Source organism: Nomascus leucogenys, chromosome 18 (assembly GCF_006542625.1).
Source record: "Nomascus leucogenys isolate Asia chromosome 18, Asia_NLE_v1, whole genome shotgun sequence".
In the NCBI taxonomy this organism is placed as follows: Eukaryota; Metazoa; Chordata; class Mammalia; order Primates; family Hylobatidae; genus Nomascus; species Nomascus leucogenys.
This window is the reverse complement of record NC_044398.1, coordinates 49,431,511-49,453,000: the sequence shown is the minus strand read 5'-3', so window position 1 is coordinate 49,453,000 and position 21,490 is coordinate 49,431,511. Positions and strand designations below refer to the sequence as shown.

General features: G+C 37.7%; 1 protein-coding gene across 1 annotated transcript in view; it reads left to right on the top strand.

The window, feature by feature from the left end:
• Positions 1-21,490, top strand: part of LOC100595906 (coiled-coil domain-containing protein 7) — a 133,676-nt gene that overhangs the window by 7,175 nt on the left and 105,011 nt on the right. The window contains exons 4-6 of the mRNA XM_030798647.1: positions 2,050-2,133; positions 14,561-14,581; positions 14,894-14,926. Coding sequence (XP_030654507.1) covers positions 2,050-2,133; positions 14,561-14,581; positions 14,894-14,926 — 138 coding nt within the window. The remainder of the gene's footprint in view (positions 1-2,049; positions 2,134-14,560; positions 14,582-14,893; positions 14,927-21,490) is intronic.

Here is a 21,490-nt window from a genome sequence, read left to right as displayed (position 1 = left end):
TGGAAATGTTTTATATTTTTATTGCGGTGGTGATTACCCAACTATTAAAAGGACTATGTAATCACAATCCTTATCCTGCATGACCTTGTGGTTATTATGTTTTGAAGCCCTGCCAGGATTGAATCAAAGAACCAAAACTAAAATCTAAAATTGAAGTCCAATAGAAACTGGGATGACTAGAGGTGGGAGGGAGGCGGGGTAAGGGTTGAAAAACTGGCTATTGGGTACTGTGCTCTGTACTTGGGTGATGGGATCATTGGTACCCCAAACCTCAGCATCACGCAATATATCCAGGTAACAAACCTGCACATGTACCCGCTAAATCTAAAACAAAAGTTGAAAAAAAAACCCACCAAAAAATAAAATAAAATGAAATTGAGTTCACTTTCCTGTGATCTCCAATACTGACAAAATTGAAGAAATCAGCCCTTCGGATACCCGCTTTATTTTACTGAATTTTTTTCCTCAATGATCTTGTATTTTATTTCACCTCAACCACTAATTGACAAAGTGATATCCTGTAGTCCTTACCATAACTGTTTCATAATTTGAATTTCAGTCATCCTAATCTCTGGCCACCACCTCCTGTCTTTCCCACTCAGTCTGTCCAATATTCTGTCTCCAAAAATCCTTTGATTTCACAGGGAACCATAATCCATTGGTCCTGCTGCCTTTTTAGTGTCCCAAATCCTCCTTGTGCCCTTACTTACCCAGCTTAAATAGCATGGTCCACTATTAGTATCACTCCCTTTCACACGTACTTAACTCTCTTGCCCTGTTCTGCTTTATTGGTCTTATTTGGTTACATTACAAACTTGGTCAAATCAGTCTCTATCTTCTCTATATTTCTCTATCTTCTCTATATTTGTGGCACCTGAATGTGAGTGGAAGAAGTAAGCTAATTTATATTTGAAGAATGTGGCACCTGAATGTGGGTGGAAGAAGTAGGCTAATTTATATCTATGATTAGTAACACTAATCTGTTCATTTTCCTCTCTGCTGGATGATTATTTTAGTTTTTTTCCCTGTCTCCTATATGATTATAGGTCTTTATTGTGACAAAAAGTATGTGAGCCTCTCAGTATATTTATTTATTCTATTTTATTTATTTTTATTTTTATTTTTTTGAGACAGAGTCTCGCTCTGTCACCTAGGCTGGAGTGCAGTGGTGTGATCTTGGCTCACTGCAACTGCTGCCTCCTGGATTCAAGTGTTTTTCGTGCCTCAGCCACCCACGTAGCTGGGATTATCAGTGTGCACCACCACACCCAGCTAATTTTTTTGTATTTTTAGTAGAGACGAGATTTCGCCATGCTGGCCAGGCTGGTCTTGAACTCCTGACCTCAAGTGATCCACCTGCCTCAGCCTCCCAAAGTGCTAGGATTACAGGTGTGAGCCACTGCGCCTGGCTCAGTATCTTTAAATGTAATGCTCAGGGAATATATTCTTCATGGAGAACCACTCTGTGAAAATCCTAACTGTATATAAGCCTGTAATATTTGTTTATCATGAGTCAATTCTCTGATTTACAAATCACTGCTTTACTAGAAGGGATTTGATCATTATGACATTTAAGCTGTAACTATTTTTTTCCTCAAAGTTTTGTATTGCCCATTAGGTGAGAGCAGAAGACTGCAGTTCGTGGCAAGTATATAGTTAGATATCATAGGTAGTAGTCATTTTCTAACACCAAGAGATTTTTTTTTTATGGTAATGATTACCTTTTATTGGGCCACCCAGAAATTTCAGGACTGTAAGGCTGGGATGCTGGATTTTCTGGAACTGTGTAGAGATCAATGAGAGGACAGACATAGCTGGGTATATGTCACTGATGGGCCACTTCCCAGAGTGTACTTTCTTCCATGTTTTCTCTCTGGGAGAATTTGCTAGTATGGCATTTGAAGCATGGCTTCTTGCTGTAAATGTTTGAAGGGACATAAATTACACAAAATTAAAATTTTTCAAGAAGTAAATATGCTAGAAAAAGACAGACATGCATATGGATTCTTAAATAAAAGTAACTTCATGTTTTATTATTCTTTTCAAAAGGTTGGGGATGATATGAATTCATTCTTGACATATTGTTCGCAATTTGCAGCTCAGCTAGAAGAAGCACTTAAAGAAGAACAAAATGTATGTATTCTGTATATACTCTCAAGTATAAAATATCAAACTTGTACTGGTTGTTGAAAATTGAATCTGCTATCCAGTCAGCCAATGTTAACCTAGATTCAGTGTCTTAAGAAATTATAAATGGCATTGGAAAGCATTATTTATTTATTTATTTATTTTTTTAAATCATCATCAAGGATTTTTACTATGCCCAAATGCAAAGATTATGCCACTGAACCACCACAAATAAGACATGAACTTTGTGGGGGAGGAGCCAAGATGGCCAAATAGGAACAGCTCTGGTCTACAGCTCCCAGCGTGAGTGATGCAGAAGATGGGTGATTTCTGCATTTCCACCTGAGGTACTGGGTTCATCTCACTAGGGAGTGCCAGACAGTGGGTGCAGGACAGTGGGAGCAGCGCACCATGCGCAAGCCGAGGCAGGGCGAGGCATTGCCTCACTCGGGAAGTGCAAGGGGTCAGGGAGTTCCCTTTCCTAGTCAAAGAAAGGGGTGACAGACAGCACCTGGAAAATCGGGTCACTCCCACCTTAATACTGCGCTTTTCTGATGGGCTTAAAAAACGGCACATCAGGAGATTATATCCTGCATCTGGCTCAGAGGGTCCTACACCACAGAGTCTCACTTACTGCTAGCACAGCAGTCTGAGATTAAACTGCAAGGTGGCAGCGAGGCTGGGGAAGGGGCGCCTGCCATTGCCCAGGCTTGATTAGGTAAACAAAGCAGCTGGGAAGCTCGAACTGGGTGGAGCTCACCACAGCTCAAGGAGGCCTGCCTGCCTCTGTAGGCTCCACCTCTGGGGGCAGGGCACAGACAAACAGAAAGACAGCAGTAACCTCTGTAGACTTAAATGTCCCTGTCTGACAGCTTTGAAGAGAGTAGTGGTTCTCCCAGCACACAGCTGGAGATCTGAGAACAGGCAGACTGCCTCCTCAAGTGGGTCCCTGACCCCCAAGCAGCCTAACTGGGAGGCACCCCCCAGTAGGGGCAGACTGACACCTCACACGGCCAGGTACCCCTCTGAGACAAAACTTCCAGAGTAACGATCAGGCAGCAGCATTTGCAGTTCACAAAAATTGGCTGTTCTGCAGCCACCGGTGCTGACACCCAGGTAAACAGGGTCTGGAGTGGACCTCTAGCAAACTCCAACAGACCTGCAGCTGAGGGTCCTGTCTGTTAGGAAGAAAACTAACAAACAGAAAGGACATCCACACCAAAATCCCATCTGTAAGTCACCATCATCAAAGACCAAAGGTAGATAAAACCACAAAGATGGGGAAAAAACAGAGCAGAAAAACTGGAAACTAAAAATCAGAGCGCCTCTCCTCCTCCAAAGGAACGCAGCTCCTCACTAGCAACGGAACAAAGCTGGATGGAGAATGACTTTGACGAGTTGAGAGAAGAAGGTTTCAGATGATCAAACTGCTATGAGCTGAAGGAGGAAGTTCGAATCCATTGCAAAGAAGTTAAAAACTTTGAAAAAAAAATCAGACGAATGGGTAACTAGAATAACCAATATAGAGAAGTGCTTAAAGGAGCTGATAGAGCTGAAAGCCAAGGCTTGAGAACTACGTGAAGAATGCAGAAGCCTCAGGAGCCGATGCGATCAACTGGAAGAAAGGGTATCAGTGATGGAAGATGAAATGAAGTGAGAAGGGAAGTCTAGAGAAAAAAGAATAAAAAGAAATGAACAGGGCCTCCAAGAAATATGGGACTATGTGAAAAGACCAAATCTACATCTGATTGGTGTACCTGAAAGTGATGGGGAGAATGGAATCAAGTTGGAAAACACTCTGCAGGATATTATCCAGGAGAACTTCCTCAATCTAGCAAGGCAGGCCAACATTCAGATTCAGGAAATACAGAGAATGCCACAAAGATACTCCTCGAGAAGAGCAACTCCAAGACACATAATTGTCAGATTCACCAAAGTTGAAATGAAGGCAAAAATGTTAAGAGCAGCCAGACAGAAAGGTCGGGTTACCCACAAAGGGAAGCCCATCAGACCAACAGCAGATCTCTCGGCAGAAACTCTACAAGCCAGAAGAGAGTGGGGGCCAATATTCAACATTCTTAAAGAAAAGAATTTTCAACCCACAATTTCGTATCCAGCCAAACTAAGCTTCATAAGTGAAGGAGAAATAAAATCCTTTACAGACAAGCAAATGCTGAGAGATTTTGTCACCACCAGGCCTTCCCTAAAAGAGCTCCTGAAAGAAGCACTAAACATGGAAAGGAACAACCGGTACCAGCCACTGCAAAATCATGCCAAATTGTAAAGACCATCGAGGCTAGGAAGAAACTGCATCAACTAACGAGCAAAATAACCAGCTAACATCATAATGACAGGATCAAATTCACACATAACAATATTAACCTTAAATGTAAATGGACTAATAGCTCCAATTAAAAGACACAGACTGGCAAATTGGATAAAGAGTCAAGACCCATCAGTGTGCTGTATTCAGGAAACCCATCTCACATGCAGCGACACACATAGGCTGAAAATAAAGGGATGGAGGAAGATCTACCAAGCAAATGGAAAACAAAAAAAGGCAGGGGTTGCAATCTTAGCCTCGGATGAAACAGACTTTAAACCAACAAAGATGAAAAGAGACAAGGCCATTACATAATGGTAAAGGGATCAATTCAACAAGAAGAGCTAACTATCCTAAATATGTATGCACCCAATACAGGAGCACCCAGATTCATAAAGTAAGTCTTTACTGACCTACAAAGAGACTTAGACTCCCACACAATAATAATGGGAGATTTTAACACCCCACTGTCAACATTAGACAGATCAATGAGACAGAAAGTTAACAAGGGTACCCAGGAATTGAACTCAGTTTTGCATCAAGCGGACCTAATAGACATCTGCAGAACTCTCCACCCCAAATCAACAGAATGTACATTTTTTTCAGCACCACACCACACCTATTCCAAAATTGACGACATAATTGGAAGTAAAGCTCTCCTCAGCAAATGTAAAAGAACAGAAATTATAACAAACTGTCTCTCAGACCACAGCACAATCAAACTAGAACTCAGGATTAGGAAACTCACTCAAAACCGTTCAACTACATGGAAACTGAACAACCTGCTCATGAATGACTACTGGGTACATAAGGAAATGAAGGTGGAAATAAAGATGTTCTTTGAAACCAATGAGAACAAAGACACAACATACCAGAATCTCTGGGACACATTCAAAGCAGTGTGTAGAGGGAAATTTATAGCACTAAATGCCCACAAGAGAAAGCAGGAAAGATCCAAAATTGACACCCTAACATCACAATTAAAAGAACTAGAAAAGCAAGAGCAAACACATTAAAAAGCTAGCAGAAGGCAAGAAGTAACTAAAATCAGAGCAGAACTGAAGGAAATAGAAACACAAAAATCCCTTCAAAAAATTAATGAATCCAGGAGCTGGTTTTTTGAAAAGATCAACAAAATTGATAGACCACTAGCAGGACTAATAAAGAAGAAAAGAGAGAAGAATCAAATAGATGCAATAAAAAATGACAAAGGGGATATCGCCACCGATCCCACATAAATACAATCTACCATCAGAGAATACTACAAACACCTCTATGCAAATAAACTAGAAAATCTGGAAGAAATGGATAAATTCCTTGACACATACACCCTCCCAAGACTAAACCAGGAAGAAGTGGAATCTCTGAATAGACCAATAACAGGCTCTGAAATTGTGGCAATAATCAATAGCTTACCAACCATAAAGGGTCCAGGACCAGATGGATTCACAGCCAAATTCTACCAGAGGTGCAAGGAGGAACTAGTACCATTCCTTCTGAAACTTTTCCAATCAATAGAAAAAGAGGAAATCCTCCCTAACTCGTTTTATGAGGCCAGCATCATCCTGATACCAAAGCCGGGCAGAGACACAACCAAAAAAGAGAATTTTAGACCGATATCCTTGATGAACATCGATGCAAAAATCCTCAATAAAATACTGGCAAACCGAATCCAGCAGCACATCAAAAAGCTTATACACCATGATCAAATGGGCTTCGTCCCTGGGTTGCAAGGGTGGTTCAACATACGCAAATCAATAAATGTAATCCAGCATATAAACAGAACCAAAGACAAAAACCACATGATTATCTCAATAGATGCAGAAAAGGCCTTTGACAAAATTCATCAACCCTTCATGCTAAAAACTCTCAATAAATTAGGTATTGATGGGACGTATCTCAAAATAATAAGAGCTATCTATGACAAACCCACAACCAATATCATACTGAATGGGCAAAAACTGGAAGCATTCCCTTTGAAAACTGGCACAAGACAGGGATGCCCTCTCTCACCACTCCTATTCAACATAGTGTTGGAAGTTCTGGCCAGGGCAATTAGGCAGGAGAAGGAAATAAAGGGTATTCAATTAGGAAAAGAGGAAGTCAAATTGTCCGTGTTTGCAGCTGACATGATTGTATGTCTAGAAAACCCCATTGTCTCAGCCCAAAATGTCCTTAAGCTGATAAGCAACTTCAGCAAAGTCTCAGGATACAAAATCAATGTACAAAAATCACAAGCATTCTTATACACCAATAACAGACAAACAGAGAGCCCAATCATGAATGAACTACCATTCACAATTGCTTCAAAGAGAATAAAATACCTAGGAATCCAACTTACAAGGGATGTGAAGGACCTCTTCAAGGAGAACTACAAACCACTGCTCAATGAAATAAAAGAGGATACAAACAAATGGAAGAACATTCCATGCTCATGGGTAGGAAGAATCAGTGTCGTGAAAATGGCCATACTGCCCAAGGTAATTTATAGATTCAGTGCCATCTCCATCAAGCTACCAATGACTTTCTTCACAGAATTGGAAAACCTACTTTAAAGTTCATATGGAACCAAAAAAGAGCCTGCATTGCCAAGTCAATCCTAAGCCAAAAGAACAAAGCTGGAGGCATCACGCTACCTGACTTCAAACTATACTACGAGGCTACAGTAACCAAAACAGCATGGTACTGGTACCAAAACAGAGACATAGATCAGTGGAACAGAACAGAGCCCTCAGAAATAATGCCGCATATCTACAACTATCTGATCTTTGACAAACCTGACAAAAACAAGCAATGGGATAAGGATTCCCTATTTAATAAATGGTGCTGGGAAAACTGGCTAGCCATATGTAGAAAGCTGAAACTGGATCCCTTCCTTACACCTTATATAAAAGTTAATTCAAGATGGATTAAAGACTTACATGTTAGACCTAAAACCATAAAAACCCTAGAAGAAAACCTAAGCATTACCATTCAGGACATAGGCTTGGGCAAGGACTTCATGTCTAAAACACCAAAAGCAATGGTAACAGAAGCCAAAATTGACAAATGGGATCTAATTAAACTAAAGAGCTTCTGCACAACAGAAGAAACTACCATCAGAGTGAACAGGCAACCTACACAATGGGAGAAAATTTTCGCAACCTACTTATGTGACAAAGGGCTAATATCCAGAATCTACAATGAACTCAAACAAATTTACAAGAAAAAAACAAACAACCCCATCAAAAAGTCGGTGAAGGACATGAACAGACACTTCTCAAAAGAAGACATTTATGCAGCAAAAAAACATGCAAAAATGCTCATCATCACTGGCCATCAGAGAAATGCAAATCAAAACCACAATGAGATACCATCTCTCACCAGTTAGAATGGCCATCATTAAAAAGTCAGGAAACAACAGGTGTTGGAGAGGATGTGGAGAAATAGGAACACTTTTACACTGCTGGTGGGACTGTAAACTAGTTCAACCATTGTGGAAGTCAGTGTGGTGATTCCTCAGGGATCTAGAACTAGAAATACCATTTGACCCAGCCATCCCGTTACTGGGTATATACCCAAAGGACTATAAACCATGCTGCTATAAAGACACATGCACATGTATGTTTATTGTGGCAGTATTCACAATAGCAAAGACTTGGAACCAACCCAAATGTCCAACAACGATAGACTGGATTAAGAAAATGTGGCACATATACACCATGGAATACTATGCAGCCATAAAAAATGATGAGTTCATGTCCTTTGTAGGGACATGGATGAAACTGGAAATCATCATTCTCAGTAAACTATCGCAAGGACAAAAAACCAAACACCACATGTTCTCACTCATAGGTGGGAATTGAACAATGAGAACACATGGACACAGGAAGGGAAACATCACACTCCGGGGACTGTTGTGGTGTGGGGGGAGAGGGGAGGGATAGCATTAGGAGATACACCTAATGATAAATGACGAGTTAATGGGTGCAGCACACCAACATGGCATATGGATACATATGTAACAAACTTGCACGTTGTGCACATGTACCCTAAAACTTAAAGTACAATAAAAAAAGACATGAACTTTGAATTAATTCTTCAATAGTTGCGTGAATCTTAATGAATCTGCCATATTCCCTCACTAAGAGCATGTAAGTAGTTATAAGGTAGTTAATAAATATTAAGGTTGTGGCAATCAGCATCAAAGAGAGAATGATTGGCCATTACAGAGAATGACTACACAATCATGGTTTGGTACCATAAGCCTTATCAATTAGCTATGAGTAAAAGGTAAGACTACAGTGGAATTGTTGAAATTGTCTTTTTTTCATATAATAGAGCACACTTAATTTATTGCTTTTTTTGGCAATAGTATTTAAATTGGCATGTAGTAATTATACGTATTTATGGGGTACATAGTGATATTTTGATACATACAATGTGTAGTGGTCAAATCAGAGTAATTAGCATATTCATCACCTCAAACACCTATCATTTCCTTGTGGTGGGAACATTCAAAATCCTCTCTTCTAGCTATTTGAATATATATATATATATAATAAACTGTTGTTAGCTGCAGACACCCTATAGTGCTGTAGAACACTATAACTTATTTCTCCTATCTAGCTGTAATTTTTTATCATTTAACCAACCTCTCCCTATCCTCCCTCACCCCTACCCTTTCCAACCTCTAGTAATCATGATTCTACACTCTGCCTCTATGAGATCAGGTTGTTTTAGCATTTGCATATTGGCGAGAACATGAAATATTTATCTTTCTGTTCCTGACTTATTTCTCTTAATATAATATCCTGTAGGCCTCTCCATGTTGCTGTGAATGACAGGATTTAATTCTTTTTTGGAATTAAGAGTGAAATCTTTTTCGGAACTAAAAGTGGCTGAATAGTAGTCCATTCTCCCGATATGCCACATTTTCTTTATTCATTTGTCTATTGATGGACATTTAGGTTGATTATATATCTTGGCTATTGCAGTTTAGTGCTGCAATGAACATGGAAGTACAGATGTCTCTTCAGTATACTGATTTCCTTTCCTGTGGATATACACCCAGTAGTGAAATTGCTGGATCATATAGTAGTTCTATTTGTAGTTTTTTGAGGAAACTCCATGCTATTTTTCATTATCGTTCTACTAGTTTACATTTCCACCAAAAGTGTATATATGTTCCCTTTTCTCTGCGTCCTTGTCAGTATTTATTATCTTTTTTCTTTTTGATAATAGCCATTCTAACTGAGTTGAGATGATATCTCATTGTGGTTTTGATTTACATTTCCCTGATGCTTAGTGATGATGAGCATTTTTTTCATATACTTTTTAGCCATTTGTATATCTTTCTTTTGAGAAATATTCAAGCCATTTACCTATTTTAAAATCAGATTTTTTTTGCCATTGAGTTGTCTGAGTTCCTCATATATTTTGAATATTAATCACTTGTTAGATGAATTTTTTTTTACAAATATCTTTTCTCATTTTGAAGATTGTCTTTTCACTCTGTTGGTTGTTTCCTTTGCTGTGCAGAAGCTTTTTAGTTTGATATAATACCACTTGTCTGTTTTTGCTTGTGTTGCCTATGCTTTTGAGGTCTTATCCATAAAATATTTTCTCAGACCAATGTCCTGAAGCATTTCCTCTGTTTCCTTCCAGTAGTTTCATAGTTTTGGGTTTTATATTAAAGGCTTTAAGCTGTTTTTGAGCTGATTTTTGCATATGGTGAGATATTGGGGTCTAGTTTCATTCTTCTGCCTATGGATATCCAGTTTTCCCAGCACCATTTATTGAAAAGACTGTTCTTTTCCCAATGTTCTTGGTGCTTTTGTTGAAAATCTGTTGGCTATAAATAAGTGGACTTATTTTTTGGGTTCTCTATTGGGTTTCATTGGTCTGTGTGTCTGTTTTTGTGCCAGTACCATGCTGTTGTGGCTACTGTAGCTTTGAAGAGTATGTTTGTGTGTTTGCACGTGTGTGTGTGCTTTTTTTTTTTTTTTTTTTTTAAAGAGACAAGGTCTCACTTTGTTGGCCAGGCTGGAGTGCAGTGGTACAATCATAGCTCACTGCAGCCTCGAACTCCTGGGCTTGAGGGATCCTTTTGCCTCAGCTTCCCAAGCTGCTGGGATTACAGGCATGAACCACCATGCCTGGCTAACTTTGTAGTATATTTTGAAGTAAGATAGTGTGTTACCTCCAGCTTTCTTCGTTTTGCTTAGGATTGCTTTGGCTACTTAGGGTCTTTTGTGGTTCCACATGAATTTTTAGGATTTTTTTCTATTTCTGTAAAGAATGTCATGGTATTAATAATTAATATTGTTAAAATGACCATACTACTCAAAGCTATCTGCAGATTCAGTGAAATACCTGTCAAAATGATACTGGGCTTAAGCCCACTATCAGTATTAATTCTTCTAATCCATGAACATAAGATGTCCTTTGTTTTTTTGTGTGTGTCTTCTTTAATTTCTTTCATCAGTATTTTATAATTTCCATTGTAGAGACCTTTCACCTCCTTGGTTAAATTTATTTCTAGGTATCTTATATATTATTTTGTAGCTATTATAAGTGGGATTGGTCTCTTGATTTCTTTTTTCAGCTAGTATATAAACATGCTACTGATTTTTATATGTTGATTTTGTATTTTGCAGCTTTACTGAATTTATTCATTAATTCTAAGAAGTTTTTGGTTGGAGTCTTCTATGTATATGATATGTATATGATCATGTTGTCTGCAAACAGGGACTCTTTTGAGGCCCTCCACTTAGTTGCTTTTCTTCCCTAGGAGAGTTCTGAGTTAGGTGAAACTAACTCAGTTTAGTGGGAACCTCTAGAGAGCTCAAAAGTGGGAACCTCTAGAGAGCTCAAAACACTAACACCATTTCTTGGGAATATGTCTGCTATGCTGTCTCCAGAACCACTCAAAATGAGGGTTGCTGTTTTTAAGACTGCCACTGTGCTGGAGGAGGGGTTGGGGCAAGACCGAGTTAAAATACCACACATTTCTCCTGTGGTGTTCAAGCCACATTTTATTGATGTGGCATTGCTTGGTTGCTTTAAATCTTTAACTGTTTTTCAGAGTTCTAACAAAATTGGAGCATAGGCCTTTGGACTTCCCTACTGCACTTTTTTTTTTTTTTTTTTTTGCTGTTATCACTCTTCAAATACCCTAATAGTTTTGTTCCTTGGTACAAATTTACAATTGACTTTGAATTTTATGTATATAGCATTTCAGTAGACCAAGAATAACCAAGTGAGTCCTGAAGAAAATGAACAAGGCCAAAGGACCTACCCTAACAGATATCAAGATTCATTATGCAGCTATATCAATTATGATTATGTGCTTTTGGTGCAAGCCTGGATGAACTGATGAAATTGAACAAAGTCTCAGATATTGACCCTTTTATATATGGAAAATTTTGTTGATGACAGAGCCAGCAGTATAATAAATGGCTTTGGGACAATTGGTTATTTATAAAGGAAAAAACTAATTTGATATATGATCAAATATGATACTGATGATATAAGTATATGACCTGGAGCAAGAAACAATCACAAAAAAATACAAGTCATAAAAGGCAATATTGATAAATTCACCTATATTAAATTTATAAGCTCTTACATAAATAATTCATAAAGAGAGGGGCAAGAGAAATTTCAAATAGGGGCAAAATTTGGATCATGTATACCTGACGTATATGTGTATTTAATCACATAAAGGATTATCTAGATTATACAGATAATGTCTACTTATCAGTAAGTAAAAGATTAAACAAATCATTACAAAATAAAAAGGCATTTCACAGTGGATCAGTTTTTATTTTTCACTCATTTTTATCAACAATGATCTAGATTTAGCAGTATCAGTAATTGATGCCGTGGGTTTCCTCAGTAATTGAGAAAGGCACTGTTCTCCTTAAACTAGGAGTGGTTTAAATTATTCTAGAACTATGGCTACAATGAGTGGTTGAATTGGTATATGCTAATGTTTCCCATCAGGTTCCAGTGCAGGAAGGAAAGTTTTGAGAACCTTGGAATCTTTCTTGACAGTGGAAAGAATTAGTTATTCCTAGGTATAATGTGCTTTAGTGGACATTATTTTCTAAACACTTACATAGCTGAAAATATTTTTCTTCTGACACAGACATTAATTTGCTTTGGTATATTTTCTGAAGGATCTCAGCACTTTTTGCTTAGATTTATGCTTTCTTATTTAGCTTAGTGATTCTCAGACTTTAGCATGCAAAGCAATCACCTGCAGGTCTAGTTAAAACACAAATTGTTAGTCCCACTTCTAGAATTTCTGATTTAGTAGGGTAGGGTGGGTCCTGAGAATTTTCAACTAATAAGTGTGCTTGTAGGTGGTGCTGATGCTGTTGCTGTGGCTCCTTACTTTTTGAACCACAGATCTAGAGTTAGTGTTGTGGAAGATAAATTTAATTTATCTAGTTTAATTTTTGTTCAATTTTATGTTACTCCCTGAATGCACGTAGTAACATTTTACTGTAATAATGTAATTGAAAACTTTAACCCAATTTGATAGGGTGAGGTTTTTGTTTTTGTAGCAAATGTAATCACTTTGAAATTAGATATTTAAGTAATAAATATTGATATTTTGAACTGTGTATGGATGCTCCTCAACTTATGAGGGAGTTACATACTGATAAACTCATCATAAGTTGAATTTTTCATATGGTGAAAGTGCATTTAATAACCTGACCTACCAAACATCATAACTTAGCCTACCCTACCTTAAATGTGCTGAGAACACTGGACATTAGCCTGCAGTTGGGCAAAATCATCTAACACAAAGCCTATTTTATAAGGAAGTGTTGAATAGCTCATGAAACTTTTTGAATACTGTACTGAAAGTGAAAAACAGAATGGTTGTAGGTGTATGTGGAGTTCAGTTTCCATTGGTTTTTGTATATTTAGTCAGTTTCTCTTATAATTTCTCAAACAAGTACTTTGCATTTTTCATTAAAAATATTAAATAGTATTATAATATTTTATACCTTGGTTTTCTAGACCATTTAGCAGGAACAGAGTTGTATTGAGAAGATAGTGTTGGGAAGGTGATGCTTTTTGTTATTGTACTTGCTGCTGTATGAAAAAAATATAATGCTTTTCTGAAAGGAATTTAAATTTTATTCCTTACATCTATCTATCTAATCTATCTATCTATCTATCTATCTATCTATCTATCTATCTATCTATCTATCTTTTTTTAAGATGGAGTTTTGCTCTTGTTGCCCAGGCTGGAATGCAATGGTGTGATCTCGGCTCACCGCAACGTCCACCTCCCGGGTTCAAGCGATTCTCCTGCCTCAGCCTCCCAAATAGCTGGGATTACAGGCATGCACCACCACACCTGGCTAATTTTTGTATTTTTAATAGAGATGGGGTTTCTCCATGTTGGTCAGCCTGGTCTTGAACTCCCAACCTCAGGTGATCCACCTGCCTTGGCCTCCCAAAGTGCTGGGATTATAGGCGTGAGCCACTGTACCCAGCCTCCTTACCTATATTAAGAAAATATATGAAATAAATTTGGGAATTGTTTGGGGGCCTCCTAATACAGATATATTAGGGCCAGGCATGATGGCTCATGCTCAGTGTTTTGGGAGACTGAGATGGGAGGATCGCTTGTGGCCAGGAGTTCGAGACCAGCCTGGGCAACATGGCCAAACTCCATCCCTATTAAAAACAAAATTAAAAATTAGCCAGGCATGGGGGTGTGCCCATGTAGTCCTAGCTACTCAGGAGGCTGAGGCAAGAGGATCACTTGAGCCCAGGAGTTCAACGTTATAGTGAGCTATGAGTGCGCCGCTGCACTCAAGCCTGGGTGACAGTGAGATTCTGTCTCTCTTTCCCTCTTTCTCCCTTTTTATATATGAAAAGAAAAATTATTTTTAAATTCTAGAACGAAGTTGTCTATGCAAGGTGAACTAAAAGCACTGTCTGTAAATAAAAAATTATAATTTTCAACTACAGATTTATAAAGTTATATTTTAATACTTAGTACATTTTTGTGATTGAAAATTGCAAAAGACTGAACTAAATATTATATCATACATTGTGAAGCATTCTATTTTTAAATATGTTAATTAAAACTTTATTTTTCAGATTTTGGAATCTCTTTTTAAGGTATGTTCAATACGTTACAGCTAAGCCTACTAAAACTTAACACAGAAATACATGCCAATGAAGAAGAGGTTTCTAAATTTTAAGGGAGTAGAAGGAATTCCATACTTGCCGTTCTGTGTATTTAAGAATTTTGTGTTCATTTGTATAGTGCATTAGCCCCATTCTGAATCCCAAGTGATATTTCGGTCAGGGCTGATATTTGATGGATGAAGATTCACAGACACAGACACACATTTATATAGATATTTATTTCATTGCTGCAATTTAAGTAGTCACTATGTCTTTTTTTGTCCCTCTTTTGTTTTCTTAAAGTGGTTTCAGTGGCAGGTCAATCAGATGGAAGAAGTAAGTCTAACATTTTAAAATTGTTAAGTTAATATTTTTTAACTCATTTGAAAACCAATTTGGATTATGTATAAGTTAAGTATGTATAAGTCATTTTTGAATAACTGTTGGTTATAAAGTAACCTTTTGATTTGGGTAGACAAGGAATAAGTGGATGGGATAAAATATTTCTCAGTGACTTACACCCTATGTCCCTGCATATATCTGGTATACTCCAAGTTTGACTGACACATTTTTTTTCCTAAAATTGAATAATGGAAACTAAGTTTTTTTTTCCAATTTACATAAAAGGGTGATGAGAGAACATTTCACTTTAAAAATTTCTACCATATTTTAAAAAACCATGCTAAATGATTATGTATGTGTAGACATAAAATTATATATTGATTTTCTATAGATGAAAACATCTATAGAAAAACATCATTATTTTAATGATGTTCTTTTATACTTTTGATTCAGGTACTTTGCCATTAGTTTGAGAACTACTGGTCTCTGTCCTTAGGGGCTTTTAATTCTACTTTGGAAAATATATATGCTGTTAGTATATTAGAATGATTTCCAGGGTAGCTTTACTGACTTACAGAATTATTTTTGTTCTCATTTGGTCACACTTATGATTCAGTCCAATTAAACACTCTTGAAGCCCAGGCCTTTCAAATAAAAGAGGCCAGTTTATTTGGGGGTATTTAAAGGATAAATATAGATAGAACCTTAAATGCATGAGCTGTGACTATATCCTAGCATCTTATTGTTGTATCTCTGGTCCCAGAATAGAAGACTTCCATGGTCTATATGCTCTTTGCTTTAGGATACATTTGACTGACATTGGAAAAGTGTTAGTCATTCTTTGATTATGGCATAGTGGTCATTATCCTTCCAGAGAAGTAGGGTTAGAGTGAAGTCTACTATTCCTCTACCCTCTTTTAAAATGTGTTCTTCTTTGCAACTTTGGAAATTCATCTTGTCATCTTCTTTTCATCCATCAACCTCTTTTTATTATTTTATTAATGGGTTTACTTTTACTCTTCTTTTACACTCAGTCCTGTCAATGTACATGACCTATCCAAAACCCTGGCCTCTCACTTTCTTGACTTCCTCATCTCCAAAGATCTCTTGGCCTCCACTTCCAGTCACACTCTGGACCTTGTCATTAATTAATTACTGTATTTTAAAAATTACTAATTTAGGGAACTTATTCTTGAACTATAAATTTCTGTTTTTCCAATTATTACTTTAAATACTGCTCTGGCCACCAAACACTTGGAATGTTCTAAATACAAGCCATTGGTTGGAACTCCTTCAATTCCTGCTACCTAACAAAATATTAACATCTGTACTCATTTTCTTTTTCTTTTTTCCTGTTAAGACAGATATATTGTTCTTTCTTATACATAAGACTAATTATTTCACTTCCGTTTTGGGTTTCATATCCTCTTGCCTGCTCAAGACTTTGTGTTTGTTTGTTTGTTTGTTTGTGTTTTTGAGACAGGATCTCATTCTGGTTGCCCTGGCTGGACTGCAGTGATTTGATCTCGGCTCACTGAAGGCTTGACCTCCCAGGCTCAGGTGATTCTCCAACCTTAGCCTCTCAAGTAGCTGGGACCACAGGCGCGAGCCACCACGCCTGGCTAATTGTTATTTTTTTTAGTAGAGATGGGGTTTCGCCATGTTGCCCAGGCTAGTCTTGAATTCCTGGACTCATGCAATTCCCTTGCCTCTGCCTCCCAAAGTGCTGGGATTACAGGCGTGAGCCACTGTGCCCTGCCATGCCCTCTCAAGAACTTTGATTAATTAATTATTCTCTCTTGTATATTCAGTTTCTCTCATTCAATTTTATCCTTCTTTTCAGTTTTTAAATATGCTCTTCTATCTCTCATTTGATCCACATTCCTCTCTAAAGGCCTATTTCCATGTCCTTTATTAGCCTGTTTTTAAGAAAATTATTTTGTATGCAAATTTACTCATATTAGGGAAACAATCATTAGATTATTATCAGGGTGTAAAGGCAAAACAGATTTATAAGCGAGTGGAGAGAAAAACAGAGTAGACAGTCTTTGAACAATGAAACTAGTTGGCTCTTTTTTTTTTTTTTAAAGTACTCAACGAATAAACTGGCACCTAGTGAAAAGATTAATCTGGGCACTCTTTCCTTGTAAGAGACAACTAAGGGTATTAAGTAAAACAATTAGAGTTGTTTACGGATTTCCTATAATAGCCCTTAAGAGTTTAGCCATGGAGCATATGTCACATATTCAGAGCCAAATTTATTTGTATATTAATTTACTATACACTATGCTCTTACTTCCCAAGCATTTCTCAATCTATCCAGACTGAATTCTGTCTCCCTAATAAGTAAAACATTCTCTCCATATGGTTCGCTGTAAGTTGTATGTTGTTAAATTAAACAGACTTTTTTTTTTTTTTTTTTTTTGCCTCAGCTATTGTTAATATTATTGATCGTGCCCTCATTTTTGAAACACTATTCCTTTGGCTTCTGTGAATTACATTTTCCTGGCTATTGCTTTACCTCTTTGGCTGTCTTCTTTTTCGAGTCCCCTCCTTAACCCAACCAGTAAATGTTGGAGTACCTCAAAGTTTTATCCTATGCCTTTTTTCTTTTTACTCCAAACTTTCTCCCTAGGCGGTCTCATCTAGTTTTTCCATTCAAGTATTTGAATGTAATTTAAATTTATGCATGTAATTTAAAAACATATACCTCTTGCTCAAAATGTTTCCCTGAACTCCAGGCTTTGTATATAATTACTTACTAGACTATTCCACCTCAGATGCAATGGGTCAGAAATATGAATTTTTTACTCCTAAACTCATATTTCTTCTAGTGTTCCCTATCTTAGCAAATGAGTACTATTTATCAAATTGGGTAAATGTGAAATGTGGAAACCATTCCTGACAACTCACTTCCATCTATTCCTGATATTTAATCTATCCACAAGTCCTCTGGGTTTTACTTTCTAAATAACTGTCAGATGTGTCCACTTTTCTCTGTGTCTACACCTTGTTTTTGGTTACTGTCATATCCATTATGCCTGAAATCCCAACCAGTGCATTCATAATCACCAGGAGGAACCCCCACTGCATATACTTCTGATCTGGAATTTCAAGTTTTTCAATGTTTAAACCCATAATTACTTATCTTAAATATTTTATTAATTTGGTATACCAGATATATTATCTAAAGGTTTATATGATCTACTGTTTTTCAAGGAGTGTTTCTCTTTTTTTTTTTTTTTGTAAACTTTTAAGTTCAGGGGTACATATATAGGTTTGTTATTTACGTAAACTCACGTCACAGATGTTTGTTGTACAGATTATTTCATCACCCACGTATTAAGCCCAGTACCCAACAGTTATCTTTCCTGCTCCTCTCCTTCCTCCCAACCTCCACCCTCATGTAGACCCCAGTATCTATTGTTTCCTTCTTTGTGTTCATGAGTTCTCATCATTTAGCTCCCACTTATAAGTGAGAACATGCAGTATTTGGTTTTACGTTCCTGTGCTAGTTTGATAAGGATAATGGCCTCCAGCTCCATCCATGTTCCTGCAAAAGACATGATCTCATTCATTTATATGGCTGCATAGTATTCCATGGTATATATGTACCACATTTTCTTTATCCAGTCAACCACTGATGGACATTTAGGCTGATTCCATGTCTTTGCTATTGTGAATAGTGTTGCAGTGAACATACACATGCACGTGTCTTTATGATAGGATGATTTATTTTCCCTTGGGTATATACCCAGTAATGGTATTGCTGGGTCAAATGGTAGTTCTGTTTTTAGATATCTGAGGAATCACCACACTGTTTTCCACAGCAGGCAACTAATTTATACTCCCACCAACAATGTATAAGCATTTTTTTTTCTCCACAACTTTGCCAGCACCCTTTTTTTTTTTTTTTTTTACATTTTAATAATAGTCATTCTGACTGGTATGAGATGGTATCTCATTGTGGTTTGATTTGCATTTCTCTAATGATCAGTGATGTTGAGCTTTTTTTCATATGATTGTTGGCCCCATGTATGTCTTCTTTTGAAAAGTGTCTGTTCATGTCCTTTGTCTACTTTTTTTTTTTGAGATGGAGTTTTGCTCCGTTGCCAGGCTGGAGTGCAGTGACACGATCTCGGCTCACTGCAATCTCTGCCTCCCGGGTTCAAGCAATTCTCCTGCCTCAGCCTCCCAAGTAGCTGGGACTACAGGTGTATGCCACCATGCCCAGCTAATTTTTTTTTTTTTTTTTTGTATTTTAGTAGAGACACGGTTTCACCATGTTGCCCAGGCTGGTCTCGAACTCCTGAGCTCAGGCAATCTGCCCACCTCAGCCTCCCAAAGTGCTAGGATTACAGGCGTGAGCCACTGCGCCCGGCCTTGTCCACTGTTTAATGGTGTTGTTTGTTTGTGTCTTATAAATTTGCTTAAGTTTCTTATAGATGTTGGATATTAGACCTTTGTCAGATGAATAGTTTGCAAATGTTTTCTCCCAATTTCTAGGTTGCCTGTTTACCCTGTTGGTAGTTTTTTTTTTGCTGCACAGAAGCTCTGAAGTGCAATTGGATCCTATTTGTTAATTTTTGCTTTTGTTGCAATTGCTTTTGGCATCTTCATGGAGTCTTTGCCCATTCCCATGTCCAGAATGGTATTGCCTAGGTTGTCTTCCAGAATTTTTATAGTTTTGGGTTTTACATTTGAGTCTTTTATTCTTCTTGAGTTAATTTTTGTATATGGTGTAAGCAGTGAGTCCAGTTTAAATCATCTGCACATGGTTAACCGGTTATCCCAGCCTCATTTATTGAATAGGGAGTCCTTTCTTCATTGTTTGCTTTTGTCAGCTTTGTCGAAGATCAGATAGTTATAGGTGTGCAGCCTTATTTCTGGCTTCTCTATTCTGTTCCATTGCTCTATGTGTCTGGTTTTGTGCCAGTACCATGCTATTTTGGTTACTGTAGCCCTGTAGTATAGTTTGAAGTCAGGTACTGTGATGCCTCCAGATTTGTTCTTTTTGCTTTGGATTGCCTTGGCTCTTTCGGCTCTTTTTTGGTTCCATATGAACTTTAAAATAGATTTTTCTAGGTCTGTGAAGAATTTCATTGTTAGTTTGATAGGAATATCATTGGATCTATAAATTGCTTTGGAAAGTATGGCCATTTTAACCATATTGATTCTTTCTATCCATGCACATGGAATGTTTTTCCATTTGTTTGTGTCATTTCTGATTTCTTTGAGCAGTGTTTTGTAGTTCTCCTTGTAGAGATTATTCACCTCCCTAGTTAGCTGTATTCCTAGGTATTCTTTTTGTGGCAATTGTGAATGGGATTGCATTCCTGATTTGGCTCTTGGCTTGACTGTTGTTGATGTATAGGAATGCTAGTGATTTTTGTACATTGACTTTGTATCTTGAGACTTTGCTGAGGCTGTTTATCAGCTGAGGGAACTTCTGGGCCAAGACTTTGGGGTATTCTAGATATGGGATTATGTTGTCTATAAATGGCGATAGTTTGACTTCCACTCTTCCTATTTGGATGCCTTTATTTCTTTCTCTTGTCTGGTTGCTCTGACCAGGACTTCCAATACTGTGTTGAATAGGAGTGGTGGGAGAGGGCACCTCAAGGAATGTTTCTTAAAGTGTAGTTGATAGAACATGTTTAAATGTCATCCAAGATACCTGTTATAAGTGCACATTACTGGATTAGATTTGTTTTGTGAGTCTGTGAGTAAGGAATCTACTGCTTCAACAGGTGGGAAACAAGGGATTGTTATGCACACTAACATTTGAGAATCCTGTGATAATGTTTTTACTGCTGACAGAATTTATTGTCAGTACATGCTGGTGAGGTTAATGTCAGTGATCATTTTGCATTACATGTTGCATTAACAGAGATACATGTGGAAACTATTAGAGTATATGGTGAGCTACACCAGAGAAATGTAGGCTGAACCTAAAGTAGCCTGTACACTTCAGAATTGTCCTGCTGGAATCTGTGCCCCAAAGGTCTTTCTGAAGAAACCGTTTAGCTGATAACCCACTCTCTGTTCCATACTCTTTTAGTTCTGTGCCTTTATCTTTTTTCCCAGAAAGGACTTCTGTTAAAATTTAATCTGTATTGGGAAATGTGATGTATTGAGAGTCTAATCAAGGGCAAAAACCACACAGTAATTTGGTTAGGGAAAGTTTAATATAAAGAATTATTGTTAACAGAGGAATATCTACTAAAGGATATTGATAGACATTCTACTAAAGGAGTAAAGATAATTCTAATGAATACAAGAGTAGAAGATAGAGGGAACAACTTCAACTCCTAAGATGGAATCAGAATATGAATATCCCCAATCATTCCCTCCCAGCAACGCAGGGCTAAGATGCAAAACTTCTGAAGAGGGAGCAGCTTTCATCACTATGTGGCAGAGAAGTCTGCTGGGCTGCAAGGCTGGTGGAGCTTGAACTCACTGGGAAGCTGTCCATGAGGGTGGTACACTTAGGAATCTGCCCTCTGTGATGCTAGGAAAAGCCACCTTCCAGAGAGGTGCTGTACTTCCTGCTGGGAA